Source organism: Channa argus, chromosome 18 (assembly GCF_033026475.1).
Source record: "Channa argus isolate prfri chromosome 18, Channa argus male v1.0, whole genome shotgun sequence".
In the NCBI taxonomy this organism is placed as follows: domain Eukaryota; kingdom Metazoa; phylum Chordata; class Actinopteri; order Anabantiformes; family Channidae; genus Channa; species Channa argus.
The window spans coordinates 4,163,009-4,185,093 of record NC_090214.1 but is presented as its reverse complement, the minus strand read 5'-3'; the positions used below and the strand labels follow the sequence as shown (position 1 = coordinate 4,185,093).

At 39.0% G+C, this 22,085-nt stretch overlaps 1 protein-coding gene across 7 annotated transcripts in view; it reads left to right on the top strand.

The window, feature by feature from the left end:
• The window catches only part of mast4 (microtubule associated serine/threonine kinase family member 4), a 90,928-nt gene that overhangs the window by 14,933 nt on the left and 53,910 nt on the right, over positions 1–22,085 (top strand). For 6 of the 7 annotated variants that reach the window (XM_067483370.1, XM_067483371.1, XM_067483369.1 and 3 more), the window contains exons 2-3: positions 1,078–1,231; positions 6,818–6,945. In XM_067483370.1, coding sequence (XP_067339471.1) covers positions 1,078–1,231; positions 6,818–6,945 — 282 coding nt within the window. Of the gene's footprint in view, positions 1–1,077; positions 1,232–6,817; positions 6,946–16,518; positions 16,642–22,085 lie in introns of those variants that run through there. The other variant, XM_067483378.1, reaches the window with a different exon arrangement.

Below are 22,085 nucleotides of genomic sequence, written 5' to 3'. Positions count from 1 at the left end.
CCTTACATTTTACCTTGTGTTCACAATTTCAATAGGTTTGGTAGTCAGTTGTCAGGTTGTGGTTGTTGTGGTGGTGGTCAGACAGAACCAGACACGTGATAACATGACCTTTAGCTTTAACTGTGATAGAATTCCAGTGCTTCTTTATCGTCCCATTAATCAGTATATCGAGATCATAATTGGCAGATTAATCACTATTGAAAACAATTATTTGTTGCAGCTCTAAAATTGCCAATTCTCACTATAATGGGGTCAAGAATGCCAAATAGTGTGAAGACAAGATGGCTGATTCGGAGTCAGTGAACAAAAATTTTATAGTGTGGCTACATTGAAATCTGCAGGCCTGTTCATTTCCAGAACCTACTGTTACCCAATCCACAATTTAAATTAAAATCAACTTTATTTATATCTGACCAATTCACAACATGGTCTTCTCAAGGTACTTTACATAACAAAGTCAACACTATACAGACACATAGTGGAAGCACAACAACTCCCCTGTGATCAGCCATAGGCAACGGTGGAGATGGAAAAAGTGCCTTTTAATGGACGAAAACTCCAGCAGAAGCAGGTGCTGAGGTGCTTGTAAAGCATCATATCTATCTAAGAGCTAGTTGAGAGTATAACTATAGGCTTTATCAGAGAGGAAGGTTTTAAGCCTGGTCTTTACAGTAGAGCTTCTACTGCCTACTGCTCAAATCTGTGTGGGAGCCAGTACTGAATCCAAAGATGATAAAAGTAAAATTACGTTATTCTAATGTCACTGCGTCTTTAATCTAGAATCAGAATTTTCACTCCTGCTGCAGAAGAGAGTTCCTTATTAGAGTTCTCTGCTATGTTATTGAATACACTGTCTCTTCTGCACAGTGCTCCACTCAGCTGTGCTGTGGTTTGGGTTTTTATTTTTTATTTTTATTTTTTTTGGTTACTACAAACGAGCAGATCACAGCCCTACAAACTGATCACTTCTGTTTTGGAATATGGACCTCATCCTGATGTGGTCCTAACCACACAGTTGACCTTAAATGTTTGTTTGTATTTTTTAACCCACCGCTTTTTCCTGTCTTTTTCTATTAGTTGGACAACATCCTGTGGCCTCCCATCACGTACCTCAGGAAGTCCAGTAACCCAGAGTTGACTCACGGATTAAGTCCCGCTCTCAAATTTAAACGACATCTCAGCGACGATGGAAAACACATTCGAAGACGGAGCCTGGGGGGCGGTCTCACAGGTAGTAATTGTTATGTATGGATTTATTTATTAATAAATGTGGCTGCAGTTGCAAAATGCTTAATAATAACTAACATGCTGGAGCAGAAATACAGAAAACTTGAATCTTTTGATCCACTTTTTATGTCCATACGTTAACTATTTGAGGCGGCAGTGAGGTTGAAACTCATGTACATCCTGACTTACTGTCACTAATCTCCAACATGTTCAGTCATTGGTAACCAAACTAACAAGCTCTTCATCAGATCACTTGCTAATATCAACTTCACATGAATTTCCCACAGCTTGAAAATGTATTTGTGTTTTCACAATGAAAGAATAATTGAATGCGGTTTGTGCTGAAATCTTTTCAAATACTGAGATTTATTCCTCTATATAAAGTTAGTAATAGCAACATTATTGATATATCTGGGCGACGTCTAAATGGATTGGTAGGAATAAATACATTTATATAGACAGAAGAAGTCCAACATTGATGCCTCTTTAATAGGGAGTGGGGACTAAAGATTTGCTTATTCTTATTAAAAATGTTTTCTCATGTAAATTTAGGGATAAGAGGCACAGAGAGTTTTTTTATTTAGTGAAGCCTCAATAATAGGGAGACTGCTGTTGGTAGAGTTTAAAGCACTGGAAAATGACTTAATGTTTTTGACAAATATTGGCAACCAAGAAAACAGTTTGAGTAAATTGACTTTCTTTTAAAGCAAAAACGTTTAAGTCTTTGTTTTTTGTTTTTAGTTGGACGTAGTGATAAACTCTCCATCTGCCACCTGAACCTGCCTCTGACGAGATAATTGCTCAGCGAACGTAACATGTCAGTATCACACTTGGCTTCAGATGAAGCCAAAGATGATGTCATCATTGCACATCATGCCGACGTGGGAAATATCAATTTGGTGTTGACTTTCTAGAGCCCTGGTCTGTAAATGAAGGAGAATTTACATGTATAAACTAACAAGCTTATTACTTACTTTGTTTACTGTCAATAGGATTCTTTGCTCCCATAATGAAGAACATATACAGTGTTGCTGTAATAATAAACAGGAATGTGCAAAGTCAGAGGCCTGTTTAGGTGGAGCTGCAAAATGCACGTATGAGAATTTGTGGTTTGGGTTGGCAGCAAACCCTCCCGCCTTGATCTGGGGAATACAGGATATCCCAGTTCAATAACAATAATTCGTTCCAACAGCATACTTGATTTAAAAAAAAAAAGTATCCTGTTTTCAATTCGATTCAACCATGAATCTCTACTAGCTAAGAAATGTAGAAAAGTCCAGGACGAGCAACACATAGTTATTCCTCCCTCAGACAATTACACATGATCTGCTTTTCTGTTACTGTAGCTTTGTTTGCTTTCTTTCCAAAAGCGGTAAAACGTGAGGGCTATACTCTGTTTTTTGACTTTGAGAAGCCTAAATTGACTTGAGTTGTTTACTGAGGCTTTATACCCGTCTAAAATGTTGACTTCTCTTCTTTTTTTTTTTTTTTTTTTTTTTACAGTCATTGAAGGGTTGTGTTTTCATGACAGGCAGCTCTCCCTACTATTAAAGCTACTCGTCACTAACTAGTCTACATAGAAACTGGATGGATAAACATTTGTGCAGCATGAGTGTGACGTATTTGCTTCTCATCTAAAACAACGTTTAATAGACTGGGCTTTTTTCCTGGTATTGATTTAACATAATTTATTAAAAGATGACTTGTTTCTTCCTATTTAAGAGAAGATACTTTTTATCTATTTCGATGATACGAATTTATGAAGTGATGCATGAATCTGAATTCAAGCACGTAGCATAACAGTGTGACATAATGGCAGGCAATAATATGGTATTGTTCAGAGATACATTTTTATTTCCTTAAAATGGTTTTGGGGAAAAAAGGGTAAATCTAATAGCTCAGAGGGCTAATGCAGTTTAATCTTTATGTGGGAAGTGTTTATAATCTACCTCCTCAGACTGTTTTCCTCTCCATTAATATCATATCATTGACGAGGGACATGCAGTGCATCCAGAAAGTATTTGCAGCGCACAAACACTACCCTGTATATACCCTACAATGACAAGTGGTGCAGCCAGAGCCCAGACTTCAACCCGACTGAATTCTCTCTCACTCAAATATTTTTTTTTTTTTTAATTTTGCAAAGATTTCAAACAGACTATTTCCACATTGTCATTATGGGGTATTGTTTGTGGATTTTGTGAGGAAAATTGTGATTTTGATCCATTTTGGAATAAGGCTGTAACATGACAAAATGTTAAGTGCCCTGAATACTGTCTGGATGCACTGTATAGTAGATGACACTCGCTGAAAAACATTTATATAAACTGCAGACCTGTGCAGGTTTCTGCAGAGATAGTTTGAGTTGTTTGTTTCACATGATTCACTGTAAGTGAGGTTTGCTCCAAACATGGGCATCTGCACAAGGTTGGGAACTGTGTGGTCTGACCTTGGAAATGCCTGAGCTGAAAGTCCAAACGTTCATTTCTCCACCTGGGTCTCCTAATGCCCTGCTTTCCAAAAGCGTTGACTAGTGTCTGATGAGAGACTTCCTTTTTGCCGGGATGTGATGGTCTCCAGCGAAGATAACATTTGCCGCGAAGGAAGGAGGAAGCAGAGTTTTCCCTCCTCATCCTGTTTTGCCTCCTTTGAAATTCTCCTGCTTTTGCTGCCGTGATCAGTGTAACTGAGGATGACTGTAACGCAGCAGGCAGAAATATGTAGGCAGGGGATTTCCCATGACGGGCAAGTGTGAAATCATATGCGAGTGAAATAAATCAAAAGCGTTAACTGGCCTGGATGTCAGGAACACTGTGCTTTGTGTTTAGTTTTTCTTTCTTTTCCCCCCAAAATTATTCACTTTAACTTTTTTGGAGACTTTCAGTCTTTTAAAATAAATCTAGTTTGGATTTTAGTCTATAAATTATTTGTTTTTGTTTTACTTTTTGTTTTCTATTTTTAAATGTGTATATTTACTCAAGTAGGCTGCACACACACAGTGAGGGGCCACAGGGACTAACTTGGTATAAACGGTCTCCTTTGGGCTGATTACCCCACTTCAACTCCCAGTCTTACCTCTGACATTACATACCAAACAGACATGACTAAAATAAAATGCCTTGCAGTCTTTGTAGTAGATTTAGCTTTAATTTAAATTTGAGTTTATACATTTATTTAGTTTCAGTTTTACAGTTAACTAAAACCTTGGTCGGGGCATCCTGGGTCGGACATCCAGCACTGACTGGAACTGTGTATATTTTGTAGTAAAAGCAACATCTCCTGTTGGAGTCCAGCAGGAAACCTCCTCCTTTTGCTTTTCATTCTCTTGGATGAACAGGCTTTCAAATTAAAAACAAAATCCCTAAATCCAATTTTATCTGTGTGTAAAATTTTAAATGACTTTTGCTACAACTTTTCCTTTTAAAACACGTTAGTACAAACTGTGACATCAGAGTGGCGAGATCGTAAGCTCCCTTTTTTTTTTTTTTTTTTTTTTTTTAATTTCGGCCTTTTTGGGAAATACGGTGACTTGAACTGCTTCCACTGCTGCAGCCTTAAACAGTTTTTTTATTTTTAAGGGTTTAAGGCACGAGTTTTGGAGTCGACAGCAGTCGGATACCAGGAAATGAGGGAAGATATAAATACAGAGAATGAAAAGCAAAAAAAAAAGGTCCCTGCTGGATTCAAACAGGAGATGTTCCAGTTCTCAATGCGTTGGATCCCTGAACTGTGTTTGTGATCTTAGATACTGAAGTTTAAAAATCTTGTACTGTGTTTACAAAACTCACCCTCGTGCAGTGAATGGAACCCGATTACTTTGAAGTACTTTGTCTGTGTAATGACTGCGACACATCACTGTCAGTGAGCATCTGTAGCCCAAGTCTCTGACTGCCTTCTGTGCAGGCACTGAATATACTGTGTATACCAGTTTGTTGCCTGTTCTTTACATAATAAAGTCAAGACTATACAGATATGTAAATCCAACAAATCCCCCCTTGAGCAAGCCAATAAGCAACTTTGGAGAGGAAAAAACTCCATTTAATGGTAGAAACCTAGAGCAGAACTGGGCTCAGGGTGGGGGGGCTATTTACCTTGACCGGTTGGGGTGAGTGGAAAGTGGACAGAGCAAAGTAAAAAGCGACAAGAAGCAACAGCAGAACATATTTCTGGCAGTGGCTGTAGTCATTGCAGTGTGTTCAAGTGTTCTAACTGATCAAAGCAGTGAAAGCAGGGTTGAAAATAGAGGCGGCAATTTCCTGAAAAGCTTGCTGTCTACATGTTAAAGGTGACTGGCTGCACTAACGTGAAAAAACCCACATGAGATTAACCCAGATCACAGGTTGTTGTAAGTCAATAAAATCACAAGTGAAATGTGAAAAAAACAAGTCAGTTCACATGGGAGTTTTGTGTTATGCAAAACAAAATCTCCCATGATCACTATTTACATCCACGCTAGAATAAACTCATAATCATATATAGGGTCTTATGAAGTACTCTATATATTTGTAATGTACACTAAACAGCAGTGCAACATGTGTTAAAGTTCCAGAGAAACTTATTTTATTTATTTATTTATTTTAACCACCATGCATTTTATGTTATTACACCAGCCTCAAAGCCTTTGGAACAGCCATAGTGTTTGACATCTTGTTTTAACTTTCAGGTTTTGCAGGATGAAGAGAAGCCAGCTTTAGGCCCACAGTTATCTTCCCTTTCTTTACTGTGCCAAAACTGTTAATCCTCAGCTCTTGTCTCCCAGAGTGTTTACTTAAACAGGAAATGGAAATTTAAACACGTGGAGAAGAGATGAAAACACTTCTATGAAGGATTCATACATTCAAGAGTAGAATCTGTTCATTCAAACGCTCAGGCTGTTATATTTTCATTTGTGTGGCCTCGGTGTAGTCTGAGGATAAAAGATGGTACAGGAAAATGAATGAATGATAAAAGAAGGACTTAGTGCCATCTAGCTGCCAGCTCTGGAAAGTGGACGTGTGGTTTTGTTCAGTTCAGCAAAGAATATTCTCAAAGACTTCATGTTGTAAACACTTGCATCTATTTACTTACCTTCCTCAGAGTTTAAGCTGTGCTGGCGCTGGTGTTATGTAATGTTGCAATGTCTGTGATCTCTTAATGGGCTTTTCCTCCTCTCTGGCCTAAACGAACCCTTTGGCATCCTGCCTGACTACAATAGGGTTGGAGTCAACGTAACTCTAACTAAAGCAAACAGCTAGGATGATATGTTTCTGGTATGTCACTTCAAATAGACTGGCTCCTCATTTACTCGCTTATTGTCGGTCACCGATTACATAATTAATGCTGATCCATCTGTGTATAAATACTGCTTTACTGTGGCACCTTGTTCCAGTGGAGCTGCATTTATACACTTAGGTATTTAGTTTATTGCTCTGGCCGATAGGTCCTAAGACAAATCTGAAGGATTTGTAGATGAATCCATACAACAAAAACGACAGAGTTCTGCATGCAATGCAGTGCTTTTGTGGAAGTACTGTGTGCCACTACAACTCTATGTACTTTGATCAGTCTTTTTCTAAATATAAGTGAACCTCTTCCTGTTGTTGCTCTGCAGGGAAGTACCTTCTGTTACCCACCAGCCAGCAGACACAGACGGGGTGGCAGCCTTCTGAGATCTCTAACCTGGTCCGCATGCGTTCCCTGAACCTCGGAAAGTCAGACCCCTCCCTCACTTCCAGCTCAGTGAGTACTCCCTATCATCCCACTACTCTGCATGATGTTACTTCATCCTTTAAGCAGAGTTCGGTCTGTGTGAATTTCTCTGAACGGGGAATGTTGGGTAATAGGGAACTTTCAAAAGGTCATGTCTGTAAATGTATAGATTTCTGTGTGTGTAGATATAGATGGCTACATAGATGTCGATCTAGAGACATCTATATACAGACATTGACGAAAGTGTTAGGTTCTGCTTTCTTGTAAGGGTACTGTCTAACTTTTCTCTGAAAAAACTTGAAACTGACTAGGTAATAAAAAAATTAAATAAAATCACACTTTTCTTTTGGTTTTGTATTTATTTTTTAAATAATGCAATAAAAGCTAAGCCAAACAGTAGAGGGAATACTTTTCCCTGATTACAGTTGGGCTAAACGGTGTGAGATGCTAATTACAGGAAACCGTTTAAAATGATCTATTTACTTTTGGTCTGGGCCATTTTCATTCATTGTGTTGTTCGAAACTATTCTTTTAAATCTAAAATCAAAATAATGTCCGATTTTAATGTGGTGTTTTTTGTTTTTGGGTTATGACTTTTGTCAATTTCAATTTATTTTGGAAAAAAATGTAGGGTTGTTGTTGTTGTTGTTGTTGTCCAATTTGTCCATGTCTCTATATCTAGACTTATTCACTACATATCACAAAACCAATCTCTGCTATATCCTGCTCAAAATGGATGTATACATATCTTTACAGAGACACAAAGTACTGTAAAGAATTATTATAATTTAATTCTAATTGGATGGGAAAGCTGCATATAGTCATGCACTGAAGTCTAGTTCATAAAGTGACATTGAAATAGATTTTAAATGCATTAATCCATAACCATTTATAAATTAGTGCAGTGGAATTGCTTCACTAGCGGTTGAGTGACACATTGTACATTTAATCTTGGATATGTAATCACAATTGTCAACAGGTGCACACAGGATCTGTGCTGCACCTGTCTGCAGACTGAGACATTGTCTGTATGAGTCCATGATTAATCGGCTACAATCAAATGTTTTGTTTGATGTATAGAGCAGTACGTCCACACGAGCCATTCTTTGAGGCTGTAAACAAGATATGCTACTTTACCTGAAATTCTTTCGTCTGTGGATGTGATCAAACACCAATTTAATTTGATTTTGGGTGTTGGGGGTGACCACCGGTTTAGTAAATGACTCGTAGTAAGTCATTTAGTAAGACTTAGTAAGAGACTCATCCCTCACTGCTGTAGGTTTATAAAGCACTTTTCTGCATGGTTTTAAAAACGGTTTTATAAATACATCTATTTCTATGGTTACAAATGACATCAGGCCACACTACATCAGCGTTCACATTTGTCAAGGATAATTAAATTCACTCCAAATGACAAGGGTTTAAGACTCTTTTGAGCCTCCCTCTTTTAGGGTTACACACAAACACAAAGTAAAGACAGACATCAGTGAGAAAATACAAGAAGGAAACAGGACAATACTTTGAAAAATGAAAAAACCCATTTGAAGAGCCGCGAGCGCATCTTTAGATTCGATAGTTCGTGACCGATTGAAGTCATGAAGACAGAGGTGACCTTCAGCCTGGTCTCACTCTGTTCCTTGAGATGATGCTGATAGAAACCACGATGTGCCCTATATTGAGATGTTGTCATATTGAGATGCAATGAAAGGCAGATGCTAATCCAATGTTGTAAAGCTATGAGTCATTCCCAGCCTGCATGGTATCGGTTAGATAAAAGGTTAATGTGATAAAAAGCGCGCGCGTGTGTGTTTGTGTGTGTGTGTGTGTGTGTGTGTGTGTGTGTGTGTGTGTGTGGACACCATTAGTGATCTGAGTGGGTTGACAAAGAAGAACTCACGGTAACCTAATACAGACACAGGATCAAATATGGCTCAGACGTGGTGACCCTGTTTACAGAGATGTGTCACTATACGTACCGTTGTAGCTGCATTACACTATTTTTACATGTATTAATTTTATCTTTGAATCTAACTACTGCTTTGTACAAAATGTTTAAACACCGGGGGGCGCTAGTGCATTTTCAGCATTTGGAACATGGATCCTTGTGGATCCTTGTGCTGGCCAAAGCCACAAAATAACCCCTTATGGTGCCTGCAGAGTAAATTAACACATGATTTCTTGCAACGTAACATTTTCTTCTTTTGAAGAAGTCCACCTGAGGATGTGTTGACTTGACTTAAGTTAAATGGCCTGATGACCTGAATCAATCTTTATTATTTTTGGTTCCCTTTTTAGCTGAAATTTGAGCTATTGTGTTTTATAACAACGTTCAATTCCAGCTATAGTAACCAAGCAGAAATATGTGAGGTGAGCTTCACCTTCAAGGACACCTCAGTAGGAGGGGTCTCACATGCCACCTCTGCACCCAAGGACTCAAGGATGATTAAAGTATAATGGAACATAATTCTGTCTGGAGACTGGATACGTTTTCTCTATTACAGGTCACCTTCACACTATACTTGGCTATTGCTACATATTGCTATTGAATTGCACCCGTGACACTTAGATTGGGCATGTGAATTAAATAAACGTACTTGAAAACAAAAAAAAACACATGCAAACCAATTCCTATTACAGTAGAATAGGAATTGAATTTTGTAATAAACGAATGTAGTACACTTACATATGAGTTTTCTTTTTAAAAGCATGTACAGAGCACTCAAATTTGCATTCTCGTCATCCTAAAAACTGCTCCGAAAGTAATTTCAAGTGAAAAATATTGTGCGCAATAAAATCAACACACTTGTTTAAAGCTCCAGTGTGTTAGTGATTTTAAAATATCGTCGTCATAGAAACACGCTCCATAACTTATCGTGGAGCAATGGCAAACTGTGCAGAGATTGAAGTTTGGAGCGAGGCTCGCTCTTCTGACCAGTCGGAGAAAAGCAATGATTTCTGCTTGATTAATGGGTTTATTAGAATTTATTGTATCTTCACAAGGACAAATACCTGAAGGGCTGTGTGGAGTGTGGCAGATCATAAAGGGCAGAGCAAAGCTGAGTAAAGTGCTTATCCAACTACATTTGGCTTTTTAACTCGTAGAAATCAGCGGATGCTCATTTTCTTTTTCTTACCCCTCTGATCTCTCTTTGTGTTACAAAAAGAGCAGTCCAAGTGCTGATTAGCTTTAATTACCCACCACAATGTAAAATGTTTTTCACTGCTAAGGCATTGCATGAACATAAAATATATTTTTAGTATCAGCAGTGCACGTTCTCCCTCCCTCCTTGGAAAATGCCTTTTCAGCAGAATAGGCACAGTTTATTACATTGCTGCCTCGCACTCGTATAGTAACGTCACTGTTTCCTCTGTTGTTATGTGGTTGTTTAAGCTTCACTCAAAACTCTACAGTAAGTTGGATTTTTCACTCTGCCATTAACTCCAACACGATTAAAGCACATATTGTACAGCTAGGACAATTTAAAGTGCAGATCAGATTCAGTAAATAATTTAATAGAGGGGTCGCACACCTTTCAGGTGAGGTTGTGAAATTATTGGGACCCTGGGGCCCGAAGCACAACTTTTTCATCAGTCTGCAGCTGAGAACAAAATAAGAGGTTTGAAATAGAGCCTGTCGCTTAAGAAGGACATCAGGGAGCAGTGCATGCACACGGACTATCGCACACTGCCTCCAGTCCCTGCGATGCTGCACCCCTCCACAGTTGTCACTGTACTGCTGTAATTTTGTGACATACTTTATAAAATCAGAACAGTGTAAATCTTGCATTATTAAGGTAGAAATCATCAGAATGTGTGAGGATTTTGGCACAAGAAAATATGTAAAACGTGCGAGAAATAAATAAATAAAAAAGCACATCTGCTCACTGACCATGTTAACACCTGTGTACAAATGACAGATCTCACTGAGGTTTAGACATTGAAGAACACGTTCATAAGACCTCATCAGAAGCTTAATCACATTTCAGCCATTCCTCACCTGTTATGAATACAGCTGTACCCAAACATAAAGTGTGCATTGTGTGCACACTGTATGTGTTCAAATATCTCAGTGAATCATCCTTTTGTTTCTGCAGTCTGCAACTCAATCTTACGTCTGCAAACCCCTGGTGACATGAGAAAATTAAATGCTGGCAGAAACTGTCTTGTGTAGACAGGAGCTGAATGGCTGATGTGTATCTACATCTTAACAGTATCGGCTGCACCGACACCTCTGACACCTCGAGATTAGAAAAGATGGTGATTTGGTTGAAGAGACAAGCGCCTCAGCTTCAAGCTGCTGAGTGGATTGAGCTTTGTTTTGTTTTGTTGTCTTTCTCAGTTTTAGTTCTCATTCAGAACATCTTGATAATTGTGAATTAACTTGGTCTCTATTTTAGAGGAGTTATTTGATATTCTACAATAGGATTCAAACACAGTCTGCATCGTATTTAAAACTGGCCGACATGATGTCTGTTGGTTATTTATGCAGAGTGGCTTTTGTCATAATGGTGGTTATATTACTGGGAAGTACATCGGTCCCTGACCTCAGTGACATTGATTTGAATGGAGGGCTGCCAGCATACAGAGCATGTTGCTGTATCAAGTGCTCCAAGCATGAGTTTGTGGTCTATTCTCATGACAGTCCGAAGGTGGATTTGGTAACCATTTAATTTCAAGCGGGTAATCTTGGCAGCAACCTTTTGGCAGTACTTCTGTCTGAAATAGTTCATTTTAGCTGCTGTCTGTTTAAGGCCCACTCACCCCGAGTCCACTCTGTTCTGATTGGCAAGCTTGTAGAAGCTGGCTGGTGGCCTGAAATTTGAGAGCGGGGCGGTGCGACCGTGAACGTTATGGACATGCGGAATCCTATTGGGGTTCTGAACTGATAAAGTTCATATGTAGGGCTGTTAGAAACTTGTTTTTTTATTTGTTTGTTTGTCTTTTTATGGCGGATGCCCTTCCTGTCGCAAACCTAGAATTTTTTTTTTTTTTTTCCTCCCGACTCGGGACAGGCACCAAGTCTGCCCTTGGTTGATGGGTGGGGTGATGGGGTGGGGTTCGGCCCCTAATAACAAAACATGTACATAAGGTTTAAAAAAAAAATTAAATAATTATAAATGATAAGCTTAAACACATTATACCTTGATTATTAAAAGGTCTGCAACATATTCAAAATATATTAAAAAATATATATAATAAACTGCTATAAACACCAGAAAAGTGGTGATGCTTTATGTTTAAAAGCAGAAAGCACCAGCTTCTGGTAAAACATGGAGCTTAATTTGAGATGCTGTTTATGATTATATAACATGCATTATCCATAATTCACTTCTTATTGCTCTAGTTGTCTAAAGCAGCAAACGGATCACTGTAGTTAAAATCTGTTTGTAGATATTTTTGAGGAGCTGTACTTCTCAGTACCAAATTATTTTGTAGATATTTTCATTATCCAATTATTTGCTCCAATTACAAGTATAAAACCCAGATATACATTATTTTAAACTGATGAGTAGAGCAGTTTTTTGTTGTTGTTTTTTTTGTGGTGGTGGTATAAAGGTATAACCGCCAAAAAAATACTGCAACTTGTTATTAATTGTTTAATTGCCAACGTATAGAAAAAAATGCGCATCATAAATGTTGGTTTTTGTCTAACCAACACTGGAAAATTTGAAGATGATGAATTTACACTGACCAGTTATAAAAAAAAAAAAGTCAGTTTAGCATGTAACTGTTTAGTCTAAAGTCCTGTTTGTGATCTAAATTTGGAGTTTATGTAGAAAATTGCATTCATTTTACAATCATCTATACACTTTCCAAACGATCCATATTCGACTGCAGACCATCATCTGCTCTCTCATTGCAGGTTTAGACTCCCTGTGTCAGCCATGCTTTGCCCTCCGTCGCCTCACAGGGTTCCTGTTATTGCTTCTTACCTCTTTTCCTCCTTTATGCTCCTTCATCATGCCCCCGGCTGTGCATGGCTCTTTGACTAGCATGGCACATCTCTCTTGACTGAGATGCTCTTTGACAGAAAATCAATACTTCAGTTGTGGGGCGATATGGAGATAAGACTGTCATAATCCTGATGTTGTGCCTTAGCGGACTCCCATTCTCTATCGTAATTGTAGTCGGTGATGTCCTTTACTGATATCATTGTTCTTGAAGCTGTTTGCTTTTACAGAGGAAGGAAATGCAGTGCATGTGAACAAACATGAGGTGTATCTGTGTCTGGTCACAAGAACCCTAATGTTTTAACAAATTCCATAGACTCTTATACTCAACACTGACCAAGCTGTTATTTTATACCACTGGTACCTGAGAAGCCACTTGGCCATAAAAAAACAAGTGAGTGGAAAATAAGTTACCTAGATGCACCTTATTGATCTGTTTGTCTCTGGTCTCAGTCTTTGTTCCCTGGTCCTTGCATGGCTTCATGAGTTGAGCTCCTCTTTGATTGTGTGATGTGCTTTGAACGTGACCCATAACCTGAAAATATAACTTATTGTTATTCTGTGTGTGTGTGTGTGTGTGTGTGTGTGTGGCCAACAGCATGTGGACCGGTTTGAGTTTTACTGAACACGTTTGCCAGTCTTTACTTTCTCCCGTCTCGTAAGAAAAACAAACTCAACAACAACAAAAAAAAAAGGCAGTTTGTGCATTGAGACTTAGTTTCAGAGTTTTGGTTAGACTTTGGGCTCTTTCACGCTCTACAAGCTACGCAGCTGCAAAGGCCTTCAGCTTTCAAGTGAGCTTTCAAGCGTACATACTTGGCAAAATGTGTTGCAACACATGCACTAGTGCAAATACTGTGCTGTCACTCGACTCAATTTCTGGTGTCACTAAACCAAAGCGGGAAAGGTGGACAGTGAGGATTAGGACACTAGTTATGTTAAGATAATGGTTGAGGTTTGTCATTTTGACCTAAGAGGCTGAGGAATGCATTCTATTAATATCTAATGTGACCCCTGTATGTATGGCATTTGTTCTAATTACCTTATTGAAAAATCTTTCCAAGCATTACAATTTGGTAGAAAGAATCTCTGAAGCTCACCTTCCACTTACTTAACATGAGCCTGTTATACTGTGGTTAGAAACCAAGTCAGCATAAGATCTAAAACATGAAATCCAGGCCTACAAACTAGAGGTTAATCTCCTAATATTCTTACTGCATAAAAGACTTAGTCTCGTGTCCGTGATGTGGTTTCGTCGCTCTGCTCGTGTCCACCTGCAGAAAAGCCTTGGATGTATATTGGCCTCACACATCCTCAAACGGTGTGTTGTGTTAATCTAAACATCTGGGAGAGATATAAATTAAACTGTCAGTCTGGATAAAGTAGTTTCAGTTGAGATACAATTTTTTATTTTTTTTGGTATATGTATGAGATTCAAATGTGATGGTGCTATTCACGTTTTGTTATTTTCTTTAACCCGAGGAAATTGGATTATCCATGTGGACTCAAGCTGATATCATTTTACTTTTGTGAATGCATACATTTCCATGACTATTACAGTTTATTCAAACTGAGGAAAATGTAAAAAAAACCCGAATTGAGATTGATGCATTGCAGGTATTTTGTTCTTGTTGGTTACAGTTTCTGCGCTTGTTGTCAAGGTTAAAGACTTGCCTCATCCAGTGGCTCTACAGGGTTTTATCATGGCTGGATTTTCTTCCTTTACCTTTGGACCTGATGGATTCATTGCTCTGTTTTGTATGGAGGGAATTGACTCTTTCTTTCCTCGCCGCTCTCTTCACAGGCCATGTTCCTCCTCCTGCCTGCCTTACATCTGCAGGTTGCCTCTTGGTCTGATAAGCTCAGGCAGAGCAGGGGCTGTGGGTCACTCAATCAGCACTCTCTGCATGCTTTCAGGGCCAGCTCTCTCTTTCTTTTTTGTTTTTTTTTTTCTCCAGAGCAGAGGAAACGACCTCAGCTGCCCACCTGCCAGGAGGAAATGAGTCACAGACGACCCCTGGACTTTTACCGGAGGATTTTCTGTGGCTCAGCTGCCCCTAAAACCCACCTCAAAGCAGCTTCACTTGTGTGTGTTTTTTTAAAACAGTTTTTTGTTTTACTTTTTTGTAAATCCTCACATTTAAACCATTTTCCCTTTAAAGAAATGATGTGCACGATGCTTTACAGTTCATTTTCTGTCACCTGACCAATCAGTTCTGCGATTCTGTTTCTTTTACAAGAGTAATGGCTGTGGTACTTTTTACATTGTGTAGTATGGAAAAGGGGGATGTACTCTATCAAATGAGGAATAAGTGAACCCTTGAGTTCCTGCAGTTTATCATCGTCATTATTAGTGAAATGTGGACTTTTCTTAATTGTTCATTTTAAGCATCAAGGGACTGAGCACCGACTCGAAACTAGTCGGTGGGACACAATGCGATACTTTAATTCCCTCAGGTAATCTGCAGGGCATTGTTCAAGCTGAAAAAGTTGACTACTGTAATCCTCGTCCTCGGAGGTTTTAAGGGGTTTATTCAAACAACAGCCTGATTACTCTCAGCTGTCTTATCAGCACAGCAGCACCCCAATCCCTGCAACACTCGCTCCTATTGGGGTTCAAAATGGGCAAAAGTTAATGCAGTGGTCACCTGAGACAATCCTGTGCACTTCCTCCACCAGCTGTAGTAGCGGCTAGCTGTCATTCCAGGCCATAGTCTCCAAGAGGAATCATTTGAGCTTGACTGGCGATGAGGAGAATGGAAGGGGCCCACTTAATATTCACAGAGGAGTACTACCGTGAATGGAAACGAGTGAGAAAGGGTGGAAAAAGAGAAAAGAAGGGAAGGGTGGGGGGGGGAGAAAAACACAGACTGAAACAGAATGTGAAATTGCTGGATAGAATTGGCAGCATGGCATCTTGGAAGTATGTATTTTCCAAATGCCACATTTCAAGAGGGTGTGGGGACATCGAGTTGGTGAGTGTGAAGATCTGCGGTCCGCTGTCTCAAAGCTCATCTCCGTGTGGTGCTGCAAGAGACAGGATATGTGGGTTATTTGGGTTGTTTAGAGTGAAGGACGTGCTTCTCGTGATCGCCCACCCGTGCGCAGCAGCTTGACACATTGTCTCCGCAGCTTTAAAAAGTATCCAGGAACAACAATTTTAAGTACTTTAACAGGACACACGGCCATTGTTTTCTTCCACAGTGAGAGCTGTTGTCTTAGCCGTCACGTTGGCCTGAACTTCAGGTGTGTGAGTCACTGACGAGCGAGGGCTGTCGGGCCGGCCGGCCGGCTGCTGCACACAGGATGCCAGATTCATTGTTGAGGTAGAGGCAGAACAATGCTGGGAAGGATGTCCTCTCATTTTCATGGTCACCTCGGGTGCCCAGAAAGCATGGCAGCACAGAGAAATGAGTATAGGGACTCCCACTTGTCCCCAGTACCCCCCCCCCCACCCATTGCTGGGCTAAATTAGAACTCTCTCTGTCTCCCTCTCCCCCCCTCCTCTCTCTCTCCCGCTCTCTCTCTCCCTCCCCTGAAGTTACGGAGGAGAGGAAAAACATGAGGTGTCAGCTGACTGCCCCCCTCCAATCAGATAAGTTCTGATAGAAGTGTTTAGCAGCTGCTAAGATCAGATTTAGCCTGAAGGAGGGAGGGAGCAGGAGGCTGGAGCGGCAGTGCAGTGCAGCATGGCTACGAGCCGGTAGGGAGGCATGACAAGTCGGGGCTCTGTACCATGGACGAGTCAAGCATTCTGAGGAGACGGGGGCTACAGGTAGGCAGGCAAAAATTACCCCTGTGCGTGTGGAGAATTTCTGGGATGACTTTGTACTACGTGTTCATGTGTGGAGTTTCTCCGGCTCCTGCAATCATTGCTTCCTAAACAGAACACAGTAAGAACTTGGAGACCCTTTTTGTGTGTGTGTGTGTGTGTGTGTGTGTGTTAACAACATCTTTGCTCCGCTGCTAATGTGTCCTGCATGTGAGGGAATCTCTTGGCAGGACTGTGACGACAGTTCTCAGCATGCACTGAAGAGGATGAATCGAACATTCACAAATCTACTACTCTGCTCGTCTGCGCACATTTGGACATAATAGTTGACTCGACTGTGGATTTGTTCCCTCACAGTGTTACTTTTTAAACTGCCTCAGATCATTAATTTGAGCTGCCTTGCGGGGGAATGAGAGCCGTGTGTATTTGTGAAGTAAGATTGATTACAGTATGTTGTGTGCAGGGCTTCCTTAAGCTGTATTGACTTTTTATGATAATGGAGTTGCACCGTTAGGCTTTTGCCTGTCAGTCAGTGATCTTGATTGAGGTGTAGTCTCTATTTAGGACAACAGTCATAACGAACGATGTACTTAATCCAGTTATTGCTGCCATCCCTTGGCCATTACATGAGATGTGAGTGAAAGTGAAAAAAGAGGACGAGGTGTTCTACAGTATGAATTTGCTTGTATTTTGTGTCACTTGTCGTCATTCAGTTTTAAGACCCGTCGGACGTTAATCATTTCCTGCAGCCGAGCCAACAAACCATACAGTAGTATGTTGAAGTAAATTGTGAATTTGCTTTGATCTGTACTTTTTTTTTTTAATCTCTCCTTTGAGCCATTTGCAGAGTAATTGATAAACCTACTGAAAAAGAAACCTTTTTAACATTCTGCTCAAACTGCTGCGTGTGTTTTGAATCACAAACTCCCTGTGATGTGTTGTATGTGCCATTTGTTTTAATTAGGCTGCACAGTGGCTGATGAATTAATCCAATAAAACTGCTGTTAGGCTCCGCCGTTCATTTCACAATAAACAAAGGTAAATTTAGCTTGTTTGTGAACTAATTTCTCCTTTGTTTTTGTTTTTTGTTTTTTTCATTTATGGTTCTATAGAGCACTTTCTTTTTTTTCTTTTTTTAAAGAATGAAACGTAACCTTTGACTTTCATGTTCACACTTTTAGCGTCGATGTGTTTCTCTGTGATTATGACTCTTTAAGAGAATGGCATAGCAGAAAAAACTGATATTTAATTTATGATGTTGATTTATTTTTGTTGGTTTTAATGGGTTTTCCGGAGGAACCAGTAACTTTTTTGTTTGTTTGTTTTTTGTGGTAAAGACTTTATCAAAGGCTTCCAAACAGTAAGTTTGTGCACAGTTGACCTTATTTTTCTATCCCTTTGTTTGCCAGAACCCGCTCCCTCCCTATTTTATTTTTGCATCTTTTAGACCAAACACAACGGCTACTTCTGTGCTCAAGCTTTCACATTCAAAGTGAAACATGGCAGTTAGTTTGCCAGGCAAATGAGCGTAGCTGCTTCTGCTCCACAGTTTCCCATTCATTCTTAAGCCAGGAAGACATGACATCATTCTAGTGAGGCCATGTTTATGTGAGTGGACGGTTCAAACTGGACGATTTACCTCACAGTGTCTGTGCTTTTGGCCCCAAGCGTAAAAAGGTGATAACAACGAATTTGCCTGGAGGATCTGCAATTTATCTTGCAAGCTGATTTCACTTAGACTTGAAAATAGTCATGTATTATTAGCGGTAACTAAATTAAATGCAACTTCTCTCAATTGAATCGTTTGTTTTAAGACATTACTGTTTATTACTTGTATTAAAGGAATTTGAAATTTTGCCTAAAGCCTGGAAAGAGCCTTGTGCTGGTGCAGATTCTCTCACCTTTGAACAGAACCAAAGTTCACTAATTGCCATGCTGGTGGCAGTGCTCCTGGTCTTTTATGCTTTAACCTAATAAGCAAATGTGGCCAAAATGCCAGACTATCCCTTCAATGCCAAAGCTCAGCGGCCACAAATATTATCTTCATTGTGTTAACTTTTCTGCATTTTTTTATTTTTTTTATATATGTGTGTGTATATATATATGTATATGTATATGTATATATATGTATATATATATATATATATATATATATATATATATATATATATATATATATATATATATATATATATATATATATATATATATATATATATATATATATATATATATATACATATATACACACACACACACACACACACACACACACACACACACACACATATATATATATATATATATATATATATATATATATATATATATATATATAAATAAATGCTACAGGTAAAAACAACTTTTAATGCCATATTTAGTGATGATAAACAAGTTATATTTGAGCAACTTGTCAGAAATATGTCAAAGCTTTTTGACTTGATCTTCAGAGCAAGAGAAGAATGTGCATGTTGATTTCTAATGAACATGACAGCATGCAGGTTTTATTTTTAGACTTGTCTTGTGTCAGAAACAACCGCAGACTAACTCAACAATACGCAGGAGAGTTGTTGTTTCCCGGTGTCAGACCCATTTATGAGCTCTCTAAATGAATTGCTCAGCTAAAGCATGTTATTCAGCTCAGTTCAGTATCAATTTTAGTGTTGACAGTAGCTTGTGTTTGCTTCTTTCAAGTAAAGAAACCCAGTGAGGTGAAGTCATCCTGTATGTATAGGATGTTCTCAAATATTGGCTTTTTATTTTTTATTTTTTAATATAATTTAAATTGGAATGAGTGAAGTAGCAGTGGGATGTGATGCACTTCTGTAATTAGTTTCTCCATAAAAGTAATTACCTTCATTTCTGCAGGAGACTGGTACCACATTTTAAATTTGCAGTATGTCAGCTTTCTTGACTGTTTGTTGTTACCCACGTTTGGCTGACCCCTGTTTCTCATTCACACAATTTAAAATAAGTGATAGGTCGTGTATATCCTATTTGACAAATGCAAATATTTCCTCAACATTCATGTTAATTGGAATTTAGTACGCGCTACCTAACTTAGAAATAGGTCAGTGTATCTGTAACAAGTACCCCTGTTCTCCACTTTTGTTTTTTACATCAGAGGATTCCCTTCAGATTAGCCTTTATGTTTGTGTGCTGGTCTCACCAGGTCTGGTTTTGACAGCAGCCATGTTCTCTCATTATATAAAATTTGTAGGATTTAGATAGATTTTAATGATGCCTTAAGCAGCTGCACATGTCCTTCATCTTAATTAAGAGCAGCCTGTCAGATGCTACCACATTGCATTGGGAACTTTACTGTACATCTGACACATCCATCTAACACAAGCTCGCAATAAAAGGTAGCTATCCAGACGAGTGCAGTGACATTGTGTGCCTCCAAAGAGCAGTTTGTGTGAAGTGGTGTGAGCCAGCTGGTGTGATACAATCTGGCTGAAGAAACATGATCGTGCAGCACCAGAAAGGCCATCTATTTGTACATTTTCAAGCAATTTTTTTTATTTTTCTTTAATGGCTCAAGCATATATCCTGTTCATATTAAGAAGCCCGTATGTACAAATGGTGGCCGTCCTTGAGACAATACAAAACACTTTCCTGAAGCACCGAATAAGACAAGATGCTCTGTGCTGGGAAAGGGGTCAGATTTAAAGACAACGTTCTTCTTAAGGGAAAATAGTTTACCCCCCCCCCCCAAAAAAAAAGAAAACCTTCATCCCACTGTATCAAAATACATATACTTTAATGCCAGATGCTCAAAGCTGTTGTTTAGTTTAAAGCATATATATGCTTATATAAATATGCCACATTTGCATATTTTGCATTTAAGATGTCAAATAATTCAAATAAAGATGTCACATGCGAAGAAGAGATGTCCACATGAGTTTAGGGATCATACAAAACTGGCCGTAATGTTGGAAAAGACACCATAGCAGCCTCTGGTGGCGATTGTTTATTCTGGTTGCTGATTAAAGCAAACACCATTTATCTGTATTTAATCAGATTCACATACAGAGGGGCAGTCAAACTAGTTTTAGGTGGCTAAGAATGAGTAAATCTGTCAAAAGCTTAATGGATGCATGGTGGCTTTATTGCATTTATCTTATGATATCCTCATAATTTTCAAATGATCATTTTCTTGCTGTGATATAAAAGTTTTCAGGGACTTGAACAGTGCTGCCTTTTTTTTTAGTTTTTTTTTTTTTGTGTGTGCGCAAGTGATCTCCAGCTGTTCCTCCCTTCTGTTGTCTAAGTTTGAACACAAACTTCTATCATTTGCATTTTGTCAAACATCAACAGAAATCCCTCCACATTAAACACTGCTTGAACAGTTAGATGATGACATTACTGTATCTAATATGCTATAAATAAACAAGATACAGAACATTTGGCATTTTGACAAATGGGACCTCATTAACAAGCAATGGTAATTACCAAACACCAAGACAGCGTGCAACACCAATATGCAAACAGATGAACAACAATCTATCAGCAAACAGCTGAATATGTTATCAAACCCATCAGTAATAAACAACACATTTTATTGTCGACGATGCCAACTTTTAATGGCCACATTAAATTTATTAGGCAGCCTAATCAAGTACAACCCAAAAGAGATTAGCAGCTGAACACTTAGTCTGAAAACATTCATCCTTACACTGTAGAAACAGCTGTAGCTTACTTACCTTAATGTCATATTTTTAACACCCTCATCTATACGTCCTTAAAGAATCAGTTCTATGAGTAAAACTCCATCTTTCTGCAACTAAAATGCTCAGGACGCTCATATTTGAACATATTTGTGTTTAGCAACTTTGATTTTCAACAACCAATTAAACCAACGATAACTTCCCTCTACTTAAGTGTAGTCTCTGTCTGTCTGTCTGTAACCTGGGTTAGTTTGTCTGTGCTGTAATCTTCCAAAAACTCCTTGCATAAGTATTAAAGAATGTCTCTGTACATTGCTGCATTCATCTTTCCCTCGTTCCTGACTAGTCTCCCAGTTCCTGTAGCTGCAAAACATCCCCACAGCATGATGCTGCCACCAAAATGCTTAACTGTAGGGATGGTATTGGTCAAATGGTGAGCGGTGCCTGGTTTCCTCCAGACATGACACTTGGCAATAAAGCTGAAGAGTTCAATCTTTGTTTCATCAGAGCAGAGAATTTAGTTTGTCATGGTCTGAGAGTCCTTCAGGCGGCTGTCATGTGCCTTTTACTGGGGAGTGGTTTCTTCCTTTCCTTCCTTTCCAAATCAACTGAATTTCCCACAGGTGGACTCCAATTATAAGAAATTATAAATAGTGCAGTATGTGGTAATCGTTATATAGTTGTCAGTACACAAACATTAAAACAGTAAATTTGTTACTGCAACGCAAATGTACATTGTGTACATTTCAGCATCTGATGAGCTAAATCATATGAGCC